The following is a 22502-nucleotide window of genomic DNA, read 5'->3' as shown; positions in this document are numbered from 1 at the left end:
ATTACCCTTAAACACAAGTCAAATTTCTCCTTACCTGAAATGGCAAGCTGCTGGATCTTGAACTGTATGTTGAGGCTTGGATTCTCTTCTGGCTTGGGTGCTCCAGATTGTAAATTTACCAGTCCTTTAAGACTGGGGAGCTTTTGTGGAGTGATTTTTCCCACATCCCACGTTAGTACCTTAAAAAGACATAAAAAACAACAACATTCTGAACTATTTATTAAAGACATATGTTCAAAGACAAGGTGCAAAGACACCATAAACTTCTGCACAAAATAAAGCACAGTGTCTTGGAAACAGACCTGGGATTTCCACTGAGTTTTATCACTAATTAGTTCTGTTACTCTGAATGGAGTGAGGGTAGCGAATCAATGTTTGTTAAGCATCTACTTTTGGATATAGCACTGGGCTTGGCACTATTCATATGCTGTCTCATAGACTCCTGTAATGTAAATTTTGTCTTAACACACGAAACTAAAGCTCTGAGGTCAAATGACTTGCTCAAGGTCACACGGCTACTTAGAGGCAAGGTTGGGATTTGAACCTACAGCTCTCTGGTATCAAATGTTCTTTCCACTATACCACCTTTACTGTTTATCTCTGGGCCTAAGTTTATTTTTCCATAAAATAAGAAGATGGGCCTAAATTGGTGTTTTTAAACTTTTAGTGATGGAACCCTTTGTTCAAATGAAATCTTTAGTGAGGAAGCTCAGTAACAGATGAGAAAGTGAAGCTATCATGTTTGAAGCTGGGGTGAAGGGCCAGGGATTTGGAGCTCCCCCTTCACTTCTCAGTCCTGTGTGGTCTCTGGGGAGATTCTTCAAATTCTCAGGATTGGATTAGATGATCTTTAACATTCAGTGATTTTACTGAAAAAAAACAAACAAACCCCAAAACAACCCCTTTTCATTTACCAGGTAGCTCAATGACTCTACTGAGGAAAATAATCATTTTTTACCCAAGCAGGAAGCAGAGAGAAAAATCATCTTTTACAATTTCTCTGAAATCCTTCTGCTAGAGGCAAATATATGTAGGTTGAGAAGGCAGCTTTCCTAGCCAACATCCTCTGTGGAAGAGTATGAAACAATGCTTTTAAATTAGAAAGGAAGAGAAAGGTCTTAATTTCTACAGAAAATTTAACAATTAATAGATTATAATATCTATTAACAATAAATAGATCATTATATCCACATAATGCTTTTCTCTCTCTCTCTCTCTCTCTCTCTTTTTTTTTTTTTTTTGGCGGTACGCGGGCCTCTCACTGTTGTGGCCTCTTCCGTTGTGGAGCACAGGCTCTAGACGTGCAGGCCCAGCGGCCATGGCTCACGGGCCCAGCCGCTCCGTGGCACGTGGGATCTTCCCGGACAGGGTCACGAACCCGTGTCCCCTGCATCGGCAGGTGGACTCTCAAACACTGCGCTACCAGGAAAGCCCCTGCTTTTCTCTTAAAAAAAATTTTTTTACCAGATGGCTTTAGGTTCGAATCCCAACCTTGCCTCTAACTAGCTGTGTAACCTTGAGCAAGTCACTTGACCTCAGAGCTTTAGTTTCCTTGTTTGTTAAAGGAAGACAAAATTTATATCACAGTCTTCTATGAGACATCTTCCTCACTGAAGAGTGAGTGAATCTCTGGATTATCAATGGATAAGTAAAGGCAGACTTTGAAGGAAGAAAGAATGAGTCTCACTTTTCTGTTTGTCGACTCAGCAGCAGATGCAGGATTCCCTCTTCAGGCAGTGGCAGAAGCACAGCACAGTATGCATTCTAGGTTTTGTTAGGAACTTTAATTTTAACCACGACATTAGACCCTTCCCTCTGTCCCCCCACATCCCCAAAGCACAAAATAAAGATTGCAGAAACACTTGCTCACTCTTGATTTTAGGTGGCTGTACCTTGGTAACTGGATCAAATGTATAGCTGCCTTGTGTTGGTGTCAGGTTCATATTCAACACAACCTTTGGCATGTGAACTGTCACTGTGATTCCTTCAATAGTTTTCCCCATATTTTGCTTTGGTCCAATTGTAATATCAAATCTACCACAAGAACTGTTCTCCTTAAAACTGATGCTATGTTTCACATATACTGGTATTGCCACTAGACTAAAAAGAGAAAGAAAGACACAACCACAAAAACATACAATTAATAGTGTGAGTTCCAGAGGTGGCCTGAAAACCTCAGTCCAGAGTATCCTATACCCCCAGAACTGCAGATAGAGTATGTGTACCAGGGCAGGTTGAGTATAGCACAGTGTTCTGGAACCACTCTGCTAGGAATTATACAATTTCTGAGCAGTAAGTATACAAATCAAGATAGAAATCTGAAGCTTAATTATAGTATAAACAATTGGGGCAAATAGTCCTAGTTTAAAGAAATGAATTAAGATCCCACAGAAAGATAATTTAAAATTATATAAACTAAATAAATCAGTTTCTATGTGGTAAGGGCCAAGAAACAATTCCTCTGCTTTTAAGTCCTCTTCTGATGTTACCCAAAATACTTTCTGATATTTTCAAGGGACAAACCAGCTACAACCTACAATGCTAAATCATTTAAATCATTCATTTAAACTTCAGTGCAGAGAAGAGTGACTTCAAGCCAGTTAGTTGAACAATGTCCTGGAGAATTACAGGTAAGTCTGTCTCCTTCTATCAGCCATGACGTCCATAGACCACAGTAAAATTATCGCATGGCTTTATGGTTTCGCCCAGGTTATGCATGGTCCAAAATGCTTGCTCTCAGGTATATATTTTTACTACAGTCTAATTTACTACTACTCTATACTTTTAAGATTCAAAGTATACTGATTATGTTAGACACACATTTTCACCAGTTCTTCCTGGGTCTCCTGGTGAGCAATGGCTAAAGGGAGCAATGAGGAATTCAAGTACCCAACTTGTTAGAATGAAACAGGGAAAAGTGAGTTCTATGCAGTACACTGATATATGACAGGAGATTCTGATTGATGCATCAACATACTTTTGTGAGCTGACACGGTATGATATGAGTCGGAAGTTTCCATCTGGAGGAATAAATGACAAAACTCTTTCAGATTCCCAACGCTTGAACCGGATGCAGGGGTGGAAGCTGACATCATCTAGAAGCCTCGGGTTCTGCCAGGGAAACAGAAGACAACTATATTTATAAAGTATAATGAATATTGCAACTCTAATTCAGATATTATGAGAAATTAATATGCTTCATCAAGATAGAGCAGTCATGTAAGAGTTTGTTATGATCACATCAACACAACTTTACAGTTTCACAATGCTTTAAAGTCTGCAAATATTTTATATACATTATTTTATTTGAATTTCAATAACTTTATGAAGCAGAAAATGTGAGTGGTATCATTTCCATTTCATAGATGAAAAAACTGAGGTTCAAAGAGCTCAGGACAAGTTAGAGGCAGAGATAGCATCGGAGCTCAGTTCTCTTTATGGTTCTTAGTAGTGTATCATGCTGTATCTAAAATGATGCAAAAGGGGCTTCCCTGGTGGCGCAGTGGTTGAGAGTCTGCCTGCTGATGCAGGGGACACGGGTTTGTGACCCGGTCCGGGAGGATCCCACATGCTGCGGAGCGGCTGGGCCCGTAAGCCATGGCCGCTAAGCCTGTGCGTCCGGAGCTTGTGCTCCGCAACAGGAGAGGCCACAACAGTGAGAAGCCCGCGTACCACACACACACAAAAAAAAGATGCAGAAGATCAATGTCCTTTCATATCAACAAAGCATGTAATAATTCAGGAAAAGCAGCACCGCACATTTGCAGACGCCAGCCAGCCATTTAAGCTACTTCTAGCATACTCAGAGGCAAAAAACCCTCCTCAGCTTTTCCATAAAGGCAATGCTCATCATGTAAGCTACTGTCTTTGGAAGCTGTTAAGAATATTTCTTAGATAATCCTTTGCAATCTAAAACAAACATGTCTCAGTATTTATCATTTCATTTAGTACTTCACATGTATTAGGCTTGCAAGGAGCTACAAAACAGGAGAACAAAACTTACCATGAAAGAAAGGGAAAGGTCAGGCATTCCAGATAGCTTAATGCAAGCATCAATTACCCCCTGAATTTCTGCAAAGACTGTAGATCCTAAAGAAAGAAACAAAGGTGATAGCATCACTGGAATCTGCATCTTTACTAGAGCTATCACTATCTGAAGTAATGAAGATATCTCCTGGGTGTCAGACATACTGAAGCTTGGCACATCTACTAAAAGGTTAGTGGACAGAGAACCCATTACACTAGTTCAGATAGCTTCTTTACTGAGTGCCATGGCCTGTACCTATCTCTGGTTAGAATATGATAATTCTAAGGAAAATCAAACCTGTCCCTATCTTTATAGCGTCAACCTTGTAAGACTGCTGGATGTGAAGGTAAAATATTTTTTTCCAGTGATTTTTAAAATTAAAAAAAAATTATTCAATTTTTAAAGGTTACTTTCCATTTACAGTTATTATAAAACATTGGCTATATTCCCTGTGTTGTACAATACATTCTTGAGCTTCTCTTATACCCAATAGTTTGCATCTCCCATTCTCCCACCCCACCCCACAATGGTAACCACTAATTTGTTCTCTATATCTGTGAGTCTGCTGCTTTTTTGTTAAATTCAATAGTTTTGTTGTATTTTTTTAGAGTCCACATATAAGTGATATCATATAGTATTTGTCTTTATCTGGCTTATTTCACTTAGCATAATGACCTCCAAGTCCATCCGTATTGCTGCAAATAGCAAAATTTCTTTATTTTTTATGGCTGAGTAGTATTCCACTGTGTATACATCTTCTTTATCCATTTATCTGTTGATGAACACTTAGGTTGCTTCCATATCTTGGCAATTGTAAATCATGCTATGAACACTGGGGTGCATATATCTTTTCAAATTAGTGTTTTTGTTTTCAAAATTAAAATATTTTAATGACTTTTTTTTTTTTTAAGATTCCATATATGTGTGTTAGCATATGGTATTTGTTTTTCTCTTTCTGACTTACTTCACTCTGTATGACAGACTCTAGGTCCATCCACCTCACTACAAATAGTTCAATTTCGTTCCTTTTTATGGCTGAGTAATATTCTATTGTATATGTGCCACATCTTCTTTATCCATTCATCTGTTGATGGACACTTAGGTTGTTTCAATGTCCTGGCTATTGTAAATAGAGCTGCAATGAACATTGTGGTACATGACTCTTTTTGAATTATGGTTTTCTCAGGGTATATGCCCAGTAGTGGGATTGCTGGGTTGTATGGTAGTTCTAATTTTAGTTTTTTAAGGAACCTCCATACTGTTCTCCATAGTGGCTGTATCAATTTACATTCCCACAAACAGTGTATGAGGGTTCCCTTTTCTCCACACCTTCTCCAGCATTTATTGTTTGTAATGGCTCCTATTTCTTAAAAGTTAACAGCTAGCTTTAGTCCATTTCATTAGAAACTTGGCTAATTTTATTTAAAATATTTTAACTTTGATTTATTGTTAAAATATTTTAAATAAAATTAGCCAAGTTTCTAATGAAATGGACTAAGCTAGCTGTTAACTTTTAAGAAATAGGAGCCATTATTCTTTAACAGTACAGCTATTATTCCATACAATGGAATTTTATAATAAAAAGGGCACTCACTGTAGAGATAGTGTCTATAATTCACAGTAACTCATATTCACACACCAACTAGCTGTGTGACCTTGAAAAGATTACTTAATACCTAACTCTTCTAAGCCTCAGTTTCCCCATGTATAAAATGTGAAGGTTGGACTAGATGTTTTTAATAAAACGTTATGATTCTAATACAGTACTGTTCTTTAGTCTGGGGTCTTTACTAGAAGGACTGCACATAAAGAGGTAGCAAAAAGTATGGTGCATAGCAGATACACAAATATTAAAGTGAATAAATGGCAAGATGGAAATGAATATAGGGTAATAATAGGTTTAAAGTAAGGTGGCATGAAATCTGATTTACAAAGGTTTGGCATTTCTCAACTAGAGGTTATGAAAATAATATGACACCTCTGGACAAAATAAACATGTGAAAATGAATGCCTTTCCACTGAAATGCATACTGCCAAGGGATTTCGGTTTCTATTCAGCTTATGTCAACTGAACTGTTTTTTCCCTGATAAGATAATATGCACACAATTACCTGATTTATCTATAATTGCATCTATTTCTTCAACGACATCAAAATAGGCTTCATTGTTTGTGTACTTTACCCCTGCTCGGCGCCATGGGATGTTGGACAGCTGCCCGGTGGGGAGTGTGTCCCCAACGTTACTACTGCCTAGAAACCGGAAAAACACAAAGCAAAGCTAACACATAAGATGCTCATCAGAAAAGCTCTTAACAGAAAAAAAACTCAAGTACTTTAGCTGCTTCTTTAGTGTTTGCGTTTTTCTCCACTGAAGTTGTGGATGGTTTACAGAATTGTCAGAGACATATCCATACCAATGTGATCAAATTTCTAGAAGACAGAAATAGGCCATGTGGTCCTGTGTCTATCTGACAAACCAGGTTAAATTCATTTACTTATCTTTTGCTTCCTGTGTGTTAACAGTAACCTAACCTAATTCCAGTGGCTCAACAACAGAATCTCATCCTGCTACCTCTAATGAAAAAAAGAGGCTGGTTGTTTCAAAACCCTCTGCTGATAAAATGTCTGCACTGAGAATACAGAGTGATAAGTAGGCCATTTGGTATTCAGCTTAAATTATACATGAGATGCCGCCAAGCAGAGTTAACTGGCTGAAGAACATACTCTGGCCGTTTCCCATTTTAAGGTCAGCATACCCACATGCAATATGGCTAATGTTCAAAATCTGGCTAATTTCCTGGTAAACTGACATATGTCTGAAAATAAGTCTGGTTGTCCAAAACATACACCCTTGAGCTGTGACATATTTAACATTATGGTTAATTTACTTTTCCAACTCAAAAGTAGTACATGCTTAATAATAACAACATGTGAAAAGTTCAGAAAAGTAGCTAAAAAAAATCTATCTTCCTATCACCAAAATACAACTACCATTAACATTTTGGTATATTTCTTTAAACATTTCCCTCAAAACAGGTTGCATTTATTATTTTTTTCTATTTTGATAATTTTGCTTTTTTCAGATTTCACTTTAAAATATACAATTGGCCCTTGGGACTTCCCTGGTGGGCGCAGTAGTTAAGAATCCGCCTGTCAATGCAGGGGACACGGGTTCGATCACTGGTCTGGGAAGATCCCACGTGCCTCGGAGCAACTAAGCCTGTGTGCCACAACTACTGAAGCCCGTGTGCCACAACTAATGAAGCCTGTGTGCCTAGAGCCTGTGCTCTGCAACAAGAGAAGCCACCGCAATAAGAGCCTGCTCGCTGCAACTACAGAAAGCCCACGCGCAGCAACGAAGACCCAATGAAGCCTAAATAAATAAAAAAATTTATTAAAAATAATAAATAAAAATACACAGTTGACCCTTGAACAACACAGGGTCTAGGGGTGCTGATCCCTGTGCAGTTGAAAATCCATGTATAATTTTATAGTTGGTGTTCTGTACACATGGTTCTGCATCAACAGATTCAACCAACTCCGGCTTGTGTAGTACTATAATATGTATTTATTGAAAACAATCTGACTTTAAGTGGACTTGGGCAGTTCAAACACGTGTTCTATTGTAGTTGCAGTCAAAGTACACATACAACTTTGTAGTGTAATTATGGTTGGTATTCCTGTCTCCAACCCTGTTGCCTTCCAGAATTTTCTAAAAACACTGCTTTAACCTTCCTGTTCTAAAACTTTAAATGTTTCCCCACTGGCTTTATGATTAAAGCTAAATATTTAGACTAGCATTCCAGGACTTCCTCAACTTAACTTTTTAATTTTATCTCACTACTCAACTGAAAAACAGCTCTCCTTCTGTTAAACAGGTTAATACAATTCAAGATTTTTCACTGTGTGTTTTTTCTTGTACAGTTCCATCTATGAAGAATGTTCTTATTCCTCCCTCTCTTCCTAAATTCTGTTGATTCTCCAGGACCCTGTCCTAGGGTCACCCACTACAGTTCAGGAGAGGTTACTTTATCCACTGAACCACTCTCTTGATCTTTATAATGTATTGCCTTAACAATCCATTTATGGGACTTCCCTGGTGGTCTAGTGGTTAAGACTCAGTGCTCCCAGTTCAGGGGGCCCGAGCTCGATCCCTGGTCAGGGAACTAGATCCTGCATGCATGCTGCAACTAAGAGTCCATATGCAGCAACTAAGAAGCCCACATGCAGGAACTAAGAAGCCCGCACGCTGCAACTAAGATCCCATATGCCGCAACTAAAGATCCCGTGTGCTGCAACTAAGATCCGGAGCAGCTAAATAAATAAAAATAAAATAAATAACTATAAAAAAAAATAATCAATTTTAAAAAATTTTATATTTCACTGATTTTTTCCTGACTATAAAATACATGTTCATTTTGGAAATCAGAAAGTATAATGCAAAAATAAAGATAATATGTAGTTCCTTAGCTGGAGATGGTATTATAAACTTTAGAACATTTTTTGTGGGAATATTTATGTATAATTAAGAGTAACTTTTTATGGTTGTGTTTTTTTTTTTTTTTTCTTTTTTGGCCACGCTGCACAGCTTGTGCAATCTTAGTTCCCCAACCAGGGACTGAACCTGGGCTCCAGCAGTGAAAGCAAGAAGTCCTAACCAATGGACTGCCAGGGAAGTTCCTGTTTTTTTTTCCATTTAGTATTACATCATGTGTACCCTCCAGTGTCACTACACTATCTATGAAGTATGGAATTGCTTTTCAAAATCTTATACTGTTATTTATGTGTTTTAATTTTTTTTTCCAGTTTCTCATCCAGAGTTTACATTTTAGGAGCAAAGACACCCCATCTTATCTTTCCTTAAATTTCTCCTGATACTCAGTCTTGCCCAGAGGATGAATAAAGGACTGATCACTTTCTTATAGACCTCTCTTACCCCATTTTTTTAGGTCACTGCACTTGGAAAGGGGCTTGCAATGGTGGACAGTATAGCTGAAGTGACATATAACATTTCACATAAATCTTTCTCTAGAAGACTTTGATACTTTCAAAAGTATATCGTCCTCTGGATGTACCTAATTTCTAGCTACACTTAAGAATTAAACCAAAATTAGAAGTTTGTAACACAAATACAAGGCCTACAATGCATGAAGTCTCACAAATAGACTAATTTTTTCTTTTTAATATATCTTCTATATGTACAAAATAAAGACTTGGAGGAGATGGCATGTACTCTGTGGTGCAGTCTTAAATTTTCTATACTCTAGTAATTGTGGGGTATGCAGCATAATGCCAGTTTTATAATGCTTTTTTTATTTTATTTTTTTTCCCAGCTTTACTGAGATATAATTGACATATAACATTGTATTAGTTTAAGGTACACAACATAATGATTTGATATATGTATATACTACAAAATGATTACCACAATAGTTAACAGCCGTCACTACATTGGTTTCTTTATGATTAACTGGGATAATTTATTCAGTCTTACTGGTTAGTGTTAAACAACAGTAATAATATTTTTGTAGTCTTGTAGCAAAATAACAGAAGAGTAATAACCAAAAGTTCTGTATCATTTAAGATACAGTCTCTTTTCATGAAAAGAAATATGCAACCATTTTAACATTATTACTAACTATAATTCTGGCCAAAATGGACTACCTTAATAATCTGCCAGATCATAAGCAAAAATGAATTGTTCATGAAGTTTTAATGGCTCAGTTCCTAACAGAGTGTGTTTCACCTTACCTGTAATAGAGTTGACGACAGAACGCAGAATTGTTGGTGGTTTAATCAATTCTTTCAAAATGTTAGATTCAGTAGCCAGTGGAAATCCATTGTCTAACATTTCTTCCAAGAGCTCATATACTATGACCACATTATCCTTAATTGCAGCCTCCGAACACTCACCAAAATAGTCCTAACAAAATGTACATAACATTGCACAATGGAAGACATGAAGACAGGCTTGCTAAATACTTTTTGTTCTAAAGGGTAAGCTTACAGTAGCGTAATTCATTGTTTAAGATGCTGAAAATATGTAAAACAGAGGGAAAAAACCTCCATAGTTCTATATACTATTTCTCAATATTTCCTTAATATTTTTAAACTGAATTGAATTCCTATTACATGTTATGCCAGAAAGTACACTGAAATGTTGAAACAGAATGTGAACTATAAACTTCATTTGCCCCGATTAGGTACTCCAAAAAACAAAGATCAGTTTAAAATTATTGGTATTATTCAGCAAGACAAGAAAAAAATAAAGTGTAAGTATTAGAAGATTTCATAACCAGTAAAAACCGTGGTACTATTCAGAGAACTGTATGTGGAGGGCACTATTATTTCCTAATGACATAATTTATAATACATTAAACAAAAAATACAGCTTCCATGACCATGAGATTGTTTTGTTCTTCTAAAACAGTAACTGGAGCACCATGTGTACTACTGTATGCCCTACTAAAAAGGTTTATGTTTATGAACTTATGCTTAGTTGAAAAGAAGAGGGAGAGACAGAGAGACAGACTACACATCAAAAACTGGGTATTTAAAGAATATAATCATAATATAACTTGGATAATTCAAATTCAAAATATCTGATGAATAACCAACCTGAAAAGTATCAGCAACTCGATGTAGGAACTCAATTACAAAGAGAGGTGGCACTTCAGTCTGTATGACAGAGACAAAGAAAAGCTTATCCCGATAGATACTGATGAGGTAGTGGTGAGGTGTTGAAATAACAGGTGGTACATTTTCAACATCAGCTGCTTTCTCTTGAGCTTCAAAGAAATAATCACAGACAGACTGGCTCACAACACTCTTCCAGTGCTTCTCGAGAAATATGTCACCGGAACAGTTTATGAGAAATAGACTGTGGATCATTTTCTGGGGGAGGAAAAACGTTTAGATTTAGTATATACCAAAAAAGTATCCTTGTATTAACTGGACACCAAAACCACAAAGGCAATACAATAAACTACAGACCAATATCAGTTAAGACTATAGGTATAAAAATCCTCAACAAAATACTAGCAAACTGAATCCAGCAAAATATAAAAAAGATTATAACCCTGACCAAGAGGGATTTATTCAAGAATGCAAGGTTGGGGCTTCCCTGGTGGCGCAGTGGTTGAGAGTCTGCCTGCCGATGCAGGGGATACGGGTTCGTGCCCCGGTCCGGGAGGATCCCGCATGCCGCGGAGCAGCTGCGTTCGTGAGCCATGGACGCTAAGCCTGCGCGTCCGGAGCCTGTACTCCGCAACGGGAAAGGCCACAGCAATGAGAGGCCCGCGTACCGCAAAAACAATAAATAAATAAAAATAAAATAAAAAAATAGTGAAAACTATTATTATTTATTAATAGTACAACGGGAAAATAAACTAGTGTATTATTAAAGGGAAATACACAGCAATGAAAATGAATAAACTATTGCTACATGAAACAAATATGGATGAATCTTACAAACACAATATTGAACAAAGCCAGACACAAAAGGATATATACAGTATGATTCTATTTATGTGAAGTTCTAGAACAGACAAAGCTAATCTATAGTTTGAGAAATCAAATGGTTTCTTTTAGGAAGGAGAGTGGGGGTGATGACTAAGGAACAGGGTTGGTCTCCTAAGGTGTGGGTAATGTTTTATTTCTTGATCTAGATGATGGTTACAAGTTGTGTTCATTTTGTGATAATTCATTGGGCTTTATGTTATGCTTGTATACTTCTCTGAGTATTAGTTATGCTTCAAATAAAAAGTTTATTGTCCTTGTAATATGGGAGACAGTGGACAAATATCTAATTACCTTAACTTGCTCCTTTCTTTTATATAGATAACATCAGTATCAGGTGTTTACTGGTCCATTCATTCAAAATTACAGTAGTGAATGATAAATGTAGCCTAAGGAGAAAGAATATAAAATCTATGAATATAATAATTTCTATGCATGAAGATAAATTCCAAAGAGGAAAGGAAGAGTTTCCAGAATGAATTCATTCAATTCTACTGACACAGTAAACAATGACATCAACCTGACCAATTCTTTTTATAGGAAGTCATTTACTTAATGAAAGCAGTTGACATTTAAAGACTATTTGGTGATGATTTCCTCTTCCCATTTGGTGACTGTTCAATAGTTATTAAGTAAATAATTCTAATTACTAAGATGTGCTTTAGCAATTATTGTATTAATAAAGTATGGATGCTGTTAATATTGATAGTTTAGGGTTCCAGTTTATTAGAAAAAGAAAATGTTTCTTTGTTCAAAGGCATCTATCTCTATTTAGCCAAGTAATCAACCTGAGATGGCAGCAATAAATGCTGATAACTCAGGCTTTGGACCTACTAAATTTTTCCGGATTAATATCTGGAACCTCCTAAATCTTTCCACTTTATCTAGTCAGATGCTTTGTTTAATAGGTTTGCTTTGTGTCAGTTTCTATTTGAGTGTTAAACTAGTGTCACTGGAATACAGAGAACCTACTGACTTTTAACCTCTGTTCTCTGATACACTGTAAAAAAATAGAACAGGAGTACCCAGCAATAAGATCTGCAACTAAATTTGCATTAGGATGCCTTTTGTGGAATAAAATTTTCATCTGAAATATAAAGTACGATTTAAAGTGGAACATTGGAATCAACTCAATGAGACCCAGATTTGAGCACTTCAGGTGAGCCCCCTATGGAATACGGCATCCTTCACAATAATTAATTTTCAGCTTCATTCAAAGTATTTTATTCATTAAAAATAAATGAATTAATAATAACTAAAATTGAGTACTTACTGTGGGCCAAACACTATCCTAGGCACTTTTCTTATATTATCTTATTTAATCCTCACAACACAATGCTGTAAATACTGTTCTTATGCCCATTTTACAGATAAGACAATAAAGTCTTGGAAATGATAAGTCAATTATCTAAGATGATACAATAAGTATCAGAGCTAGGAGTCAAACCCAGATCCAGCTGAATCTTGAGTTCTTGTTCTTACCTGTCTCTTAGAAACTAATTATCAGGAACACACTCTATTGCATCAGTGTCCAGTACAATTTACTGCAATAATGGACATGTCCTCTATCTGTGCTGTCCGATACAGCAGCCACTAGTCATATGTGAGCACTTGAAATATGGCTAATGCAATGGAGGTACTTAAGTTTTAATTTTAATTAATTTAAATTTAAATAACTACACGGAGCTAGCTGTTATCATATTGGACTGGGCAGCAAATGTGCTGTTTGAGCTTATAATTTAAGAGGAAGAGTTCAAGGATATGCCTCTTGTTTAGTTAGGAGCCAAAATGTATTCTAATAAATTATTTAGCCCAGAAATTATATTTAACAGAGCTGACATAGGTTATCTTCTTAAACTATTCATCCTAAAGAAAGTGTAGTTCACATGGATCTGTGGTACTCCATTGCCACAATATACCCTAAAAAAGCTGCTTATTCTTGAAGCAAGTGACTTTGTAGTTTCTTTTTTTTTTTTTTTTTTTTTTTTTTATTTTTATTAACATCTTTATTGGAATATAATTCTTCTACAATGCTGTGTTAGTTTCTGCCATATAACAAGGTGAATCAGCTATACGTGTATCCCCGTATCTCCTCCCTCTTGCGTCTCCCACCCTCCCTATCCCACCATCCATTTATTTTTAATGTAGTTACGGATACAGTTGGTTAAGTCTACCATCTTCCAGCTGCTTTCTCTTTGCCTCGTCTCTCCTTTATCCTTTTGGTTCTCCTAACTTGTCTTGCTTTGGATTAATAAAAACATTATTTTTCTGTCCTATTAACTTTCTAATTAGATATTTTCATTACTTTAGTGGTTACCCTAGAGATTGTTTCCTTAGTTCATTAGTCCACCACAGATCAACACAAAAACCTTACACTTGTGTAAGTTCATTAAACACTCCCATCCCTCACCTAGAAAGTTCTTGTGGTCACATTTGCATGTTTTAAAACCCTCAAGACATTGTTTTTTGTTTTTTGGGGTTTTTTGCTGCCTTGGGGTCTTTTGATGCGCGCAGGCTTTCCCTAGTTGAGGCGAGCAGGGGCCACTCGTGGTTGCGGTGCGCGGGCTTCTCATTGCAGTGTCTTCTCGTTGCGGAGCACAGGCTCTAGGCGCACAGGCTTCAGTAGTTGTGGCACACAGACTCAGTAACTGTGGTTCATGGGCTCTAGAGCGCAGGCTCAGTAGTTGTGGCGCACAGGCTTAGTTGCTCCGCGGCATGTGGGATCTTCCCAGACCAGGGCTCAAACCCGTGTCCCCTGCATCGGCAGGCAGATTCTTAACCACTGCGCCACCAGGGAAGCCCAACATTATTGTTTTAAACAGTCAATAGTCATTGAAATCTACCCATTCCCATGCTCTTTTAAAAAAAAAAAAAAAAAATTTATTTGGTTGCGCCAAGTCTAAGTCACGGGCTCCTTAGTTGCGGCACGTGGGCTCCTTAGTTGTGGCATGCGAACTCTTAGTTTCAGCATGCATGTGGGATCTAGTTCCCTGACCCAGGCCCCCTACGTTGGAAGCGCGGGGTCTTCGCCACTGCGTGAGCAGGGACGTCCCCATTCCCGTGTTCTTCATTCCCTTCTATGTTTGTTTTTATCCAGAATCATTTCCCTCTAGCCTGAGTAATTTCCATAGTATACTTTTTTCTTGTCGTACAATCTGCTGGATATAAATTTTTGTTAGCTTGTATTTGTGTGAATATATCTTTGTGTGTGTGTGTGAATATATCTTCATTATGCCTTTTTTTCCATATGTCTAGTATTTTTTACTGTATATTGGACTGTGGTTAATATAGTACAAGGTCCTGGCTCTGAAGAAAGCCGGATTTTGTTCCAACAGGCCAGTGAATTACTGGTTGGCTGCCTGGAAGAGCAGGGCTGTTTTGTTTTGGCCCTAAGATGTCAACTTTACTCCTAAAATGTGGCCCTTCGAGGGTTTCAAAGGAAAACCAAGGTTTTCCAGCCCCTCTAACCCCAAGGGACTCAACTTCAGAAGTGCCGCCCTACAGTGGACAGCCGCTGGGAGCTCTGCTCAGCACACCCTGCCTTCCAGCCGCTGTTCCTGCCTCGGGACTCTTGGAGCCCTACGCCAAGCTTGCACAGCTCAGGGGTCAGCCAAGGATTTGAGGGCTCCCCCTCTTCTGCAGCTCCCTTCTCTCCGGAGGTCCCCATCTATTTCCAAACTCCTCCAACTCCTCAGGACAGTGAGACAGAGGCTTCCTGTGACGTTCTAGCACCCACGCCGCACGGACTGACAACTGGAGGAGGACTGACTTCGCCAGCGGAGAGGGTGACAGCGCACGCACCCCATGCTGGCCCTTCACCGTGCCAGCAGCTCCTCCACATGCTGGGAAGTAGGACGTGGGCTCAGGAGCCAGATGGCCTGGGTTTACACGCTAGCTGTGTCCCCTGCTACCGTGACCTTGGGCAAGTGACCTTACCCCTCTGTGCCTCACCTTCCACGCCTGTGTTCAGGACGATGGGCAGAAGTACTTACCTCCTGCGACTGTCCTGAGGGTTCACTTGGGTCACACCGCCCTGACCCCGCCGGGACTAGGCACGCAGTCCTTGCCCTTCAAGCCTCTCACTCGCCTTCACCAGGCAAGTTCCTGCTGCCTCACTCCCAGCCCTTCACATCCTGGCTGGAGCTGACACAGGCCGACGGCCAAGTGCTGGGCGGGCTGGACTCCCGCTGACCCCCCCACCTTGGGATGCCCTAACAAACAAACAAACAGGTGACAGACAAGCAGTGAGAAAGTGTGTTTCTCCCCACCGGCTGGTGCAGCTGGGGCCCAGGTGGTCCCTGCACCCCAGCCCCCAGCGCGCACTCAGTCGCCGCAGCAAGTGCATTTATTACAAAAATAGGTAATGTGACCGTGAACACGTTTAAGTTCCAGATATGCAGCACACACTCTTGCAGTGCAGCCTTATTTCAGCGCAGGCACGGTGCTCGGCTGTGCACGCCTCCTGGTGGGCAGGGGCACACCTCCCACGGGCAGCCACCTCGTCCCAGTGAGCTGCAGCGTCCCCAGGTGCGGCTGGGGCAGGGCTGTCCCGCGGGCCCGGGAGAACCCCACGCCGCGTCTCGCACGGCCTCGGCCTGACAGCTTCGGACGTCAAACCCCACACCAGAGGCGAGGCTGAGGCCTCCTGGGCACGACTGCTCCCAACCCCACCTCAACCTCCAGCCCCTCCAGAAGTGCCCCCTGACCCAAGGGGGACCAAGGGGAAGGCTCAGGAGCACCCCAGCCTGTTCTGGGGGCCCCGCATCTGGATGCTGAGCGCTGAGAGCGCCCGCCGCGCCCCCGGGCCGGGCGGCCCCCGCGGGCTCACTGGCAGCACTCGGCCACGTGCCGGAAGAGCTCCTCCCCCTGTTCGTCGCTGAAGCACTGCAGGCAGTGAGGGCACTGAAGGTCCCCCTGGCCTCTCTGGGTTGCTCCGGGGCTCCCGCCCTCCGCGGGGAGTTCTGGCCGCTGGGATCCCCTCCCAGGCCTCCAGCCACCGGGTGCCACAAGCTCCGAAGCGTCAGTCTCTGAGTACCCGGCAGCTTTGTCCCCAGTGTGAATCCGGCAAGAGCCTGGCTCTCGAGGATCCTGGTGCTGCAGCAAGGCCACCCGTTCCTCCAACTCCTGGATCCGACTCTGAGCCCGCTCCCGGTTGACCCTCTCCGACGTGAAGTCGTCCTTGTACACGAGGATCTGCTGCTCCAGCATCTGCACCCGCTCCAGCGCAGCGTCCCGGGCCCTCCTCGCGGCCGCCAGCTCCCGCCTCACTTCTGCACAGTCGTTGATTTTCTCCTCCAACTGTGCATTGAGCCGGGAGATCTCCTTCCTCATCAGCTCGGGCGGGGAGGGCCTCTCAGGCTCGAGGGGGGCCTGCAGCTCCCTCAGCTGTGCGTGGAGCCCCCTCACGTACTCGTCCCTGCTGGCGTCGTAGCGCTGCCACTTGGCATTGAGGTCTTCCACGTGAGTCACCTTCTGCTTCAACAGTCGATTCTCCTCCCGTAACTTCTCAACAACCGCGTGGACAGAGCCGTCCCCATCTGCACACGCTGGCTCAGGGCTCCTCTCCCCCGCGTCGCCCTGTGCGCGCTGGCGTTCATCCAGACACTTGGCCAGATGCTGGCACATGTGGGCGGTGGCGGCCAGAGTCCTCCGCAGCTGATGGGTCTCGTCGGCCAAGGAGCGGCACAGAACGTCGCTGGCGGCCCGGGCCCGCCCCTTCTGTGGCGCGCTTCTCCTCAGCAGGGCCACTTCCTTCTCCTGTTCCCGCTCCGGCCGGCTCATCAGCTTCTGCGTCTCCCTCTCTTTTTCTTCTAGCTGCCTGGAAAGTCTCTCGATTTCCTGGCGCAGCGCGGCCTCCGCGGCGCCGCCGTCCCGCTGCCGCAGCTGCTCCCGGAAGCGCGCCACCTGCTCCAGCAGCGCGTCCACGAGCGACGGCGCTGTGTCCCCCTCGAGCGCGGCCAGACGGGCGCGGAGGCGCGCTATGAGGACGTCCCGGGCGGCCAGCTGGTCCTGCAGGCGCCTCAGCCGCTGTCCCGCCTCGTGGTACAGGCCGCAGAGCGCGGCAGCAGCGCGCGGGGCGCCCTCCCGCTCGCCGGACCCCGCGCTCCCAGAAGACATCACTTTGTAGTTTCTTTATGTGAGCGGCCAGATTCCTACTCATCCTCTTAAGCTGGTGAAAAATTCTTTCCAGGAAAAGTTTCCACCAAAGTTGTTTTCATTGGCAGTAGTTCATGTCTCAGAAGAATAGAGTAAGTTAAACTGCCATCTGGATTTATTGCAGTTGTTCTCAGTGCTGAGATGAAAGCACAGCACTTGTAGCTTTCAACAGTGCTTAGCTTCAAAACCCATCATAACCTTCTATTATAGGAAAAGAAAGCTTATTTCTTCTATCCATATTAAGAACAAGGGCCTAATGCAAAAAAACAAATACCACATGCAGCAGTGTAAAATTTGCTTGTTTCTTTAGCTACTTATCCTTTGAGTAGTTGCAGTTATTTCTTTCATTATTATTATTATTATTATTATTATTTTTTTTTGCGGTACGCGGGCCTCTCACTGTTGTGGCCTCTCCCGTTGCAGAGCACAGGCTCCGCACACGCAGGCTCAGCGGCCATGGCTCACGGGCCCAGCCGCTCCGCGGCATGTGGGATCTTCCCAGAGCGGGGCACGAATCCGTGTCCCCTGCTTCGGCAGGCGGATTCTCAACCACTGCGCCACCAGGGAAGCCCTCTTTCATTATTTTAATAAAACTTTCTGGGAAAGCTACCACCACAACTATCTTTTCATTTCTAGTGACTTCTGAGTCAGAAAACAGACTTCTCCAAGCTTATTTTAAAGCCACTTAAGAAACTGTGTTCAGAGGCAGTTCCATCAGAGCTTTGACTGCAGCTTAAATACTTCATAAACCCTCTTTACTGAATGTTGAACACACTCACCCTGATGGTTCACAAGCAGTGCAATTACAATAGTCAAAATATCCTTGGAAGAGAGTGTCTAAAAAAGAAAATGTATTCCTTCTGTATATAACAGAATGGAGGCATAGAAGGGCCTGTATCTAAGGTGAGAGAATGAAACAAGAAAATAATCTAGCTATTCTGATTTTTAACCAATATTTTGACCCCGTTCATTCAACAGTTTTGAAAGTTTTATATATTAAGCAATGGGGATACAAGGTGAACAAAATAAGAGTCCCTGAACTCACAGCATTTAGAGTTCAGCAAAGAAGGCAAACAATTTGCTACAGTAAGATGATAGGGGAAAAACAGTGTGCTATAAAAATCCACAAGGCTTCAAGGTGAGAAAGAACATAAGACAAAGAAATCCAGTACAAATTTAGCAACTTCAGAAGGAGGATGGAAGTGATGAGATGAGAATGGAGAAGAAGATAAGCAGAGATTGGTTCAGTTTATTCTCAGTGAAATGTAAAATCATTTTTTATGGTTTTACACAGGGGATTCATGCAACCCAATTTACAGTTTTAAGATCGCACTGTGGAAACTGTGATAATTGGGCAACTGAATATTGTGATACTAGTTGAGAGAAGACTTATGTGGTGGTCTAGACTAGAGTGTTGATAATAGGGATGGAGTAAAATGAAAAGATAAGAGAAACATTTAGGGTTGAGAAAAGTTTGGGGGGTGGGGAACAGGCAGTGGAGATGAGAGGGAAAACAAGGGATTCAGCCCTGGTCCTATACAATCTGACCCAATTCTGGATGTATTTGACCCCAATGGATATATTCAAAAGACCACTGTATATATAGGTCTGGTGCTTCAGAGAGAAGCCAAACTGGAGATAGGTTTGTGAGTACTGCAATCATGATTTTTTATTAATGCAAAATATAACTATAAGGAGACTAAAATTACAAAGAGAGAATGTGTATAGTAGAAGAGAACCTATGGAAGGAACTTCAAAATCTGAGTAGCATGTGGGTCAAGAAAGTGGACCTGGAAAAAGACTGAGACGATGTGGCTGAAGAGGGATAAGAAAAAAAAGAGGGGGGGGGCGGAGTTTAGTAACCAGAGTATATTAGTGTGTTTCCAGAAAAAAGGAGTGGTAAACATTTTAAATGGCACAAAGAGGTCAAGCTACAAGGAAAACTGAAAATATCTGTTATTTTACAGTGTTTCTCAACTTTCATTATTGCATTCTAAGGTGACTTTTCAGACTCCCCTTCACTCACGCCCCTCCTCTATAAAATTTTAATACCACAGAATATTTCTGTACACCTCTTTATGTACCATAAATACCTGTGCTTTATACATAAAAGTATGATTTTTTTTTTTTGGCCTCAAAGGAAGCAAGTTTCCAGCCTGATGAGAATGTACAATTTAACACATAGAGGCCATTTGGTGATCTTAGTAAGGGCAGTTTCAGTGGTAGCTCAGAGGAATGGTGGAAACAAGATACACTGCAGTGGGCTGAGAAATAAATAGCAAGAAGTTGGAAAAAGAGATGAGAGTAGATGATACATTCAAGAACTATAGCTATGAAGGAGAGGAAAAGACAAGAAAATAAATGGGACTAGTTCATAAAGTTAAGGAAGAATATTTTTAAATGCTGAAGGAAAAATGTGAGTAGAAGGGTAAAGGCTGATGAATTGGAGAGAGGAAATAACTTAACCAAAAAAAAAAAAAAAAGACCGTGAGAAGGTAGGAGAGGATGGCACTGGGAAACTAGGTGAAAGGATTTGCCTTCCCTAAGGAGAAGGGACACTTTTTCCTCTTTAAGCAGAAGGGAAGCAGATTTGTATATTTGGTTGCAAGAAGATGATGGCTTCTATTTTCTCTGTGTAATAGGAGAGAAGGTCATTTGTTGAGAGAGAGTGAATTCCTCTTCTCTACAAATACCATTCGTTATGTGTGAATTGAAATATTATTGAGCTACTTAAATATATCTAGTCTGCAGGGAACTTCAATAGTCTATTATGTTGACTGTTTAAAAACATTGTAAAATCCTAAGATTCAGTAAGAAAAGCTAACCTTATTGCCAAGAGAGCATTCCTACTAAAGGTATGTTAAGATTCAGGTAATTTTTCATTCATTTCAATCCTCCACTTTTCCTATGGTCTCAAATGAAAGTGTCCTCCGTTCTTTCTAACACTAATTTTTCCACTTGTAATTTTGATCCCATCCCCTTTCCTCTCTTCCCAGGTCTTATCTCCTGTTTCTTGAATGTTTAGTCTTATACATTAGTTACTTGCTTTCTGCTCCCACACAAAACAAACCCCAAACCTTTTAGGGACCTTGCCAACCATCTTTCACTTCATGCTCCAAACGAAGAAGCATTAGTCTACACTTGCAGTCTCTCCTCTCAATAATTGACTCTATTAAAGCAGTTCTCTCAAATGGCCCAATGACTTCCTAACCATCAAATCCAACGACCTATTCTCAGACTTCAACTTCCTCCTTTGATCCCTGCAACATTTCATGTCACTGATAAGTTTCCCCAAAACAAAACAAATACTTCTTACCAAATTATACGGAACTTCACCTGTCTTGGCTCTCCCCTGAAAAGTTTCTTCCTGGCTTATTTATCAGGCTTTTTTTTTTAAAAAAATAAACTTCTCTTTCATCTCCACCTAAACTACTGTTTCAAACTCGATATATTCCAAGCTCCACAAAATTCCTCCTTCTCATGTGAGGACTCCTAGTTTTATAGAGGTATCAAGTTCTTAAGCTTCAGCTTCGGGTTCAATCCAAATCCACCAAATCCAACCAAGCACATCGTTTATCACTCTTCCATACTCACTGTCACCTCCTCAGTTTACAGTCCTATCAACTCGTTTCCGAAGAAGTGCAACACCGTCCTCCCCGCATTACCCCAGGCTCATCCAGGCGCCACCCTCTAACAGGACGTCCGCTCAGGACAGTTAAGGATTTTGTCCCCCACAGCAGAAGCCTGGGGCTGAGGTCCGAGTCGTAGGTTCTTCAGCTCTCCGTGGGTGACAAGACCTTTTCCCCGCATCAGAGCACGGTGAGGGACCCCAATGAGCCTGAACCTCTTGAGCCTCAGGGCCTGAGAACACTGGACTGCAGGTGCACCGTTCCCTTCCGGCCCAGCTGGCAAGACCGGAAGGCCGGAAAGGAGGCGCGGCCCCGGTCCACAGCACCGGAGACGCTCTTGCATCCCAGACTGCAGACCGGAGCCCGAGCTATTCAGCCTACGTCCCAGTTTTCGTGATGCCACCCTGTCCGCAAACCCCTAGCCCCTCACACTCACCCCGACTCCTGAGCCAGTCAATGATTCGACGCGGGATCCTCTCCGGACGGAGGCCGAGGCAGCTGAGAAAATCGTGAGGACCCCGGAGTTGGGATGCCGGATAGATTGCCTGACTAACAGCTTCAAAGTAACCAACAGTACTGGAAAGAGTAAATGAATGAGAAGACGTTGAATGAGGAGGAAGACGTCTTTTGAATTTTAGGATATAATCTTCTAGATCATCCAGAGTCTAGATGAATGGGAGCTTTCACCTCTTCTGGACTTAGGCGCTCATCCGCAGCCTAAACCAGTCAGGGTGTCCCTACCGTCAGGAGGGCGGGGTTAGGAGCAGCTATGTACTAGCCAATGGGTGAGGCCGAGAGGTAGAGCCAAATGGCTGTGGCTGGGAGAGGCACGAACTGGGAGGAGCCGAGAGGGGCGGGGTTTCGAGACAAGGAGGAGGTGATGTGAGAGGGGGCGGGGCCTTCGAGAACCGAATGGGTGGGGCGAGCGCTGGAGGTTAAGTGAGGTGGGAGCGCGAAAATGGCAGCGGCTGAGGAGGAGCCGAAGCCCAAAAAGCTGAAGGTGGAGGCGCCTCGAACGCTGAGGTGAGCGCTACCTGACATAGGGTGGAGGGTGACTGTGCCTGCTGCTAACCAGGGACCACGTGGGGTTGCGCGACTGAGGCGCCGGGTGGTATCCTCACCGCCGGCATGGGGCCAACACATGCGACCAGTTGCTCGGGTGGCTGCCCTCCT

At 42.0% G+C, this 22502-nt stretch overlaps 3 protein-coding genes across 6 annotated transcripts in view; 1 reads left to right on the top strand and 2 right to left on the bottom strand.

Annotated features, from left to right (window-relative positions):
• Positions 1–22502, bottom strand: part of AP3M1 (adaptor related protein complex 3 subunit mu 1) — a 24040-nt gene extending 1538 nt beyond the window's left edge. The window contains exons 1-9 of one of the 3 annotated variants that reach the window (XM_067025329.1): positions 22451–22502; positions 21766–21905; positions 10645–10920; positions 9778–9949; positions 6139–6276; positions 4004–4089; positions 2978–3111; positions 1893–2100; positions 35–179 (exon numbers count right to left, since the gene is read on the bottom strand). In XM_067025329.1, coding sequence (XP_066881430.1) covers positions 35–179; positions 1893–2100; positions 2978–3111; positions 4004–4089; positions 6139–6276; positions 9778–9949; positions 10645–10920; positions 21766–21905; positions 22451–22472 — 1321 coding nt within the window. In that variant the 5' untranslated portion in view covers positions 22473–22502. Of the gene's footprint in view, positions 1–34; positions 180–1892; positions 2101–2977; positions 3112–4003; positions 4090–6138; positions 6277–9777; positions 9950–10644; positions 10921–11838; positions 11934–21294; positions 22072–22450 lie in introns of those variants that run through there. The other 2 variants (XM_059053165.2, XM_067025330.1) reach the window with 2 other exon arrangements.
• On the bottom strand, positions 14036–17661 carry LOC131750561 (TNFAIP3-interacting protein 2-like). Its single transcript, XM_059053163.2, has one exon. It carries the CDS (start codon positions 17659–17661, stop codon positions 16369–16371), a length of 1293 nt encoding a protein of 430 aa, XP_058909146.1. The 3' UTR covers positions 14036–16368.
• Positions 22162–22502, top strand: part of ADK (adenosine kinase) — a 499563-nt gene continuing 499222 nt past the window's right edge. Inside the window, exon 1 of one of the 2 annotated variants that reach the window (XM_059053172.2) lies at positions 22162–22352. In XM_059053172.2, the coding sequence (XP_058909155.1) occupies positions 22288–22352 (65 nt within the window). In that variant the 5' untranslated portion in view covers positions 22162–22287. The remainder of the gene's footprint in view (positions 22353–22502) is intronic. The other variant, XM_059053179.2, reaches the window with a different exon arrangement.

This window comes from Kogia breviceps, chromosome 2 (assembly GCF_026419965.1).
Source record: "Kogia breviceps isolate mKogBre1 chromosome 2, mKogBre1 haplotype 1, whole genome shotgun sequence".
Lineage (NCBI taxonomy): Eukaryota > Metazoa > Chordata > Mammalia > Artiodactyla > Physeteridae > Kogia > Kogia breviceps.
The sequence above is the reverse complement of the archived record's forward strand: the minus strand, read 5'-3'. Positions and strand labels throughout refer to the sequence as shown.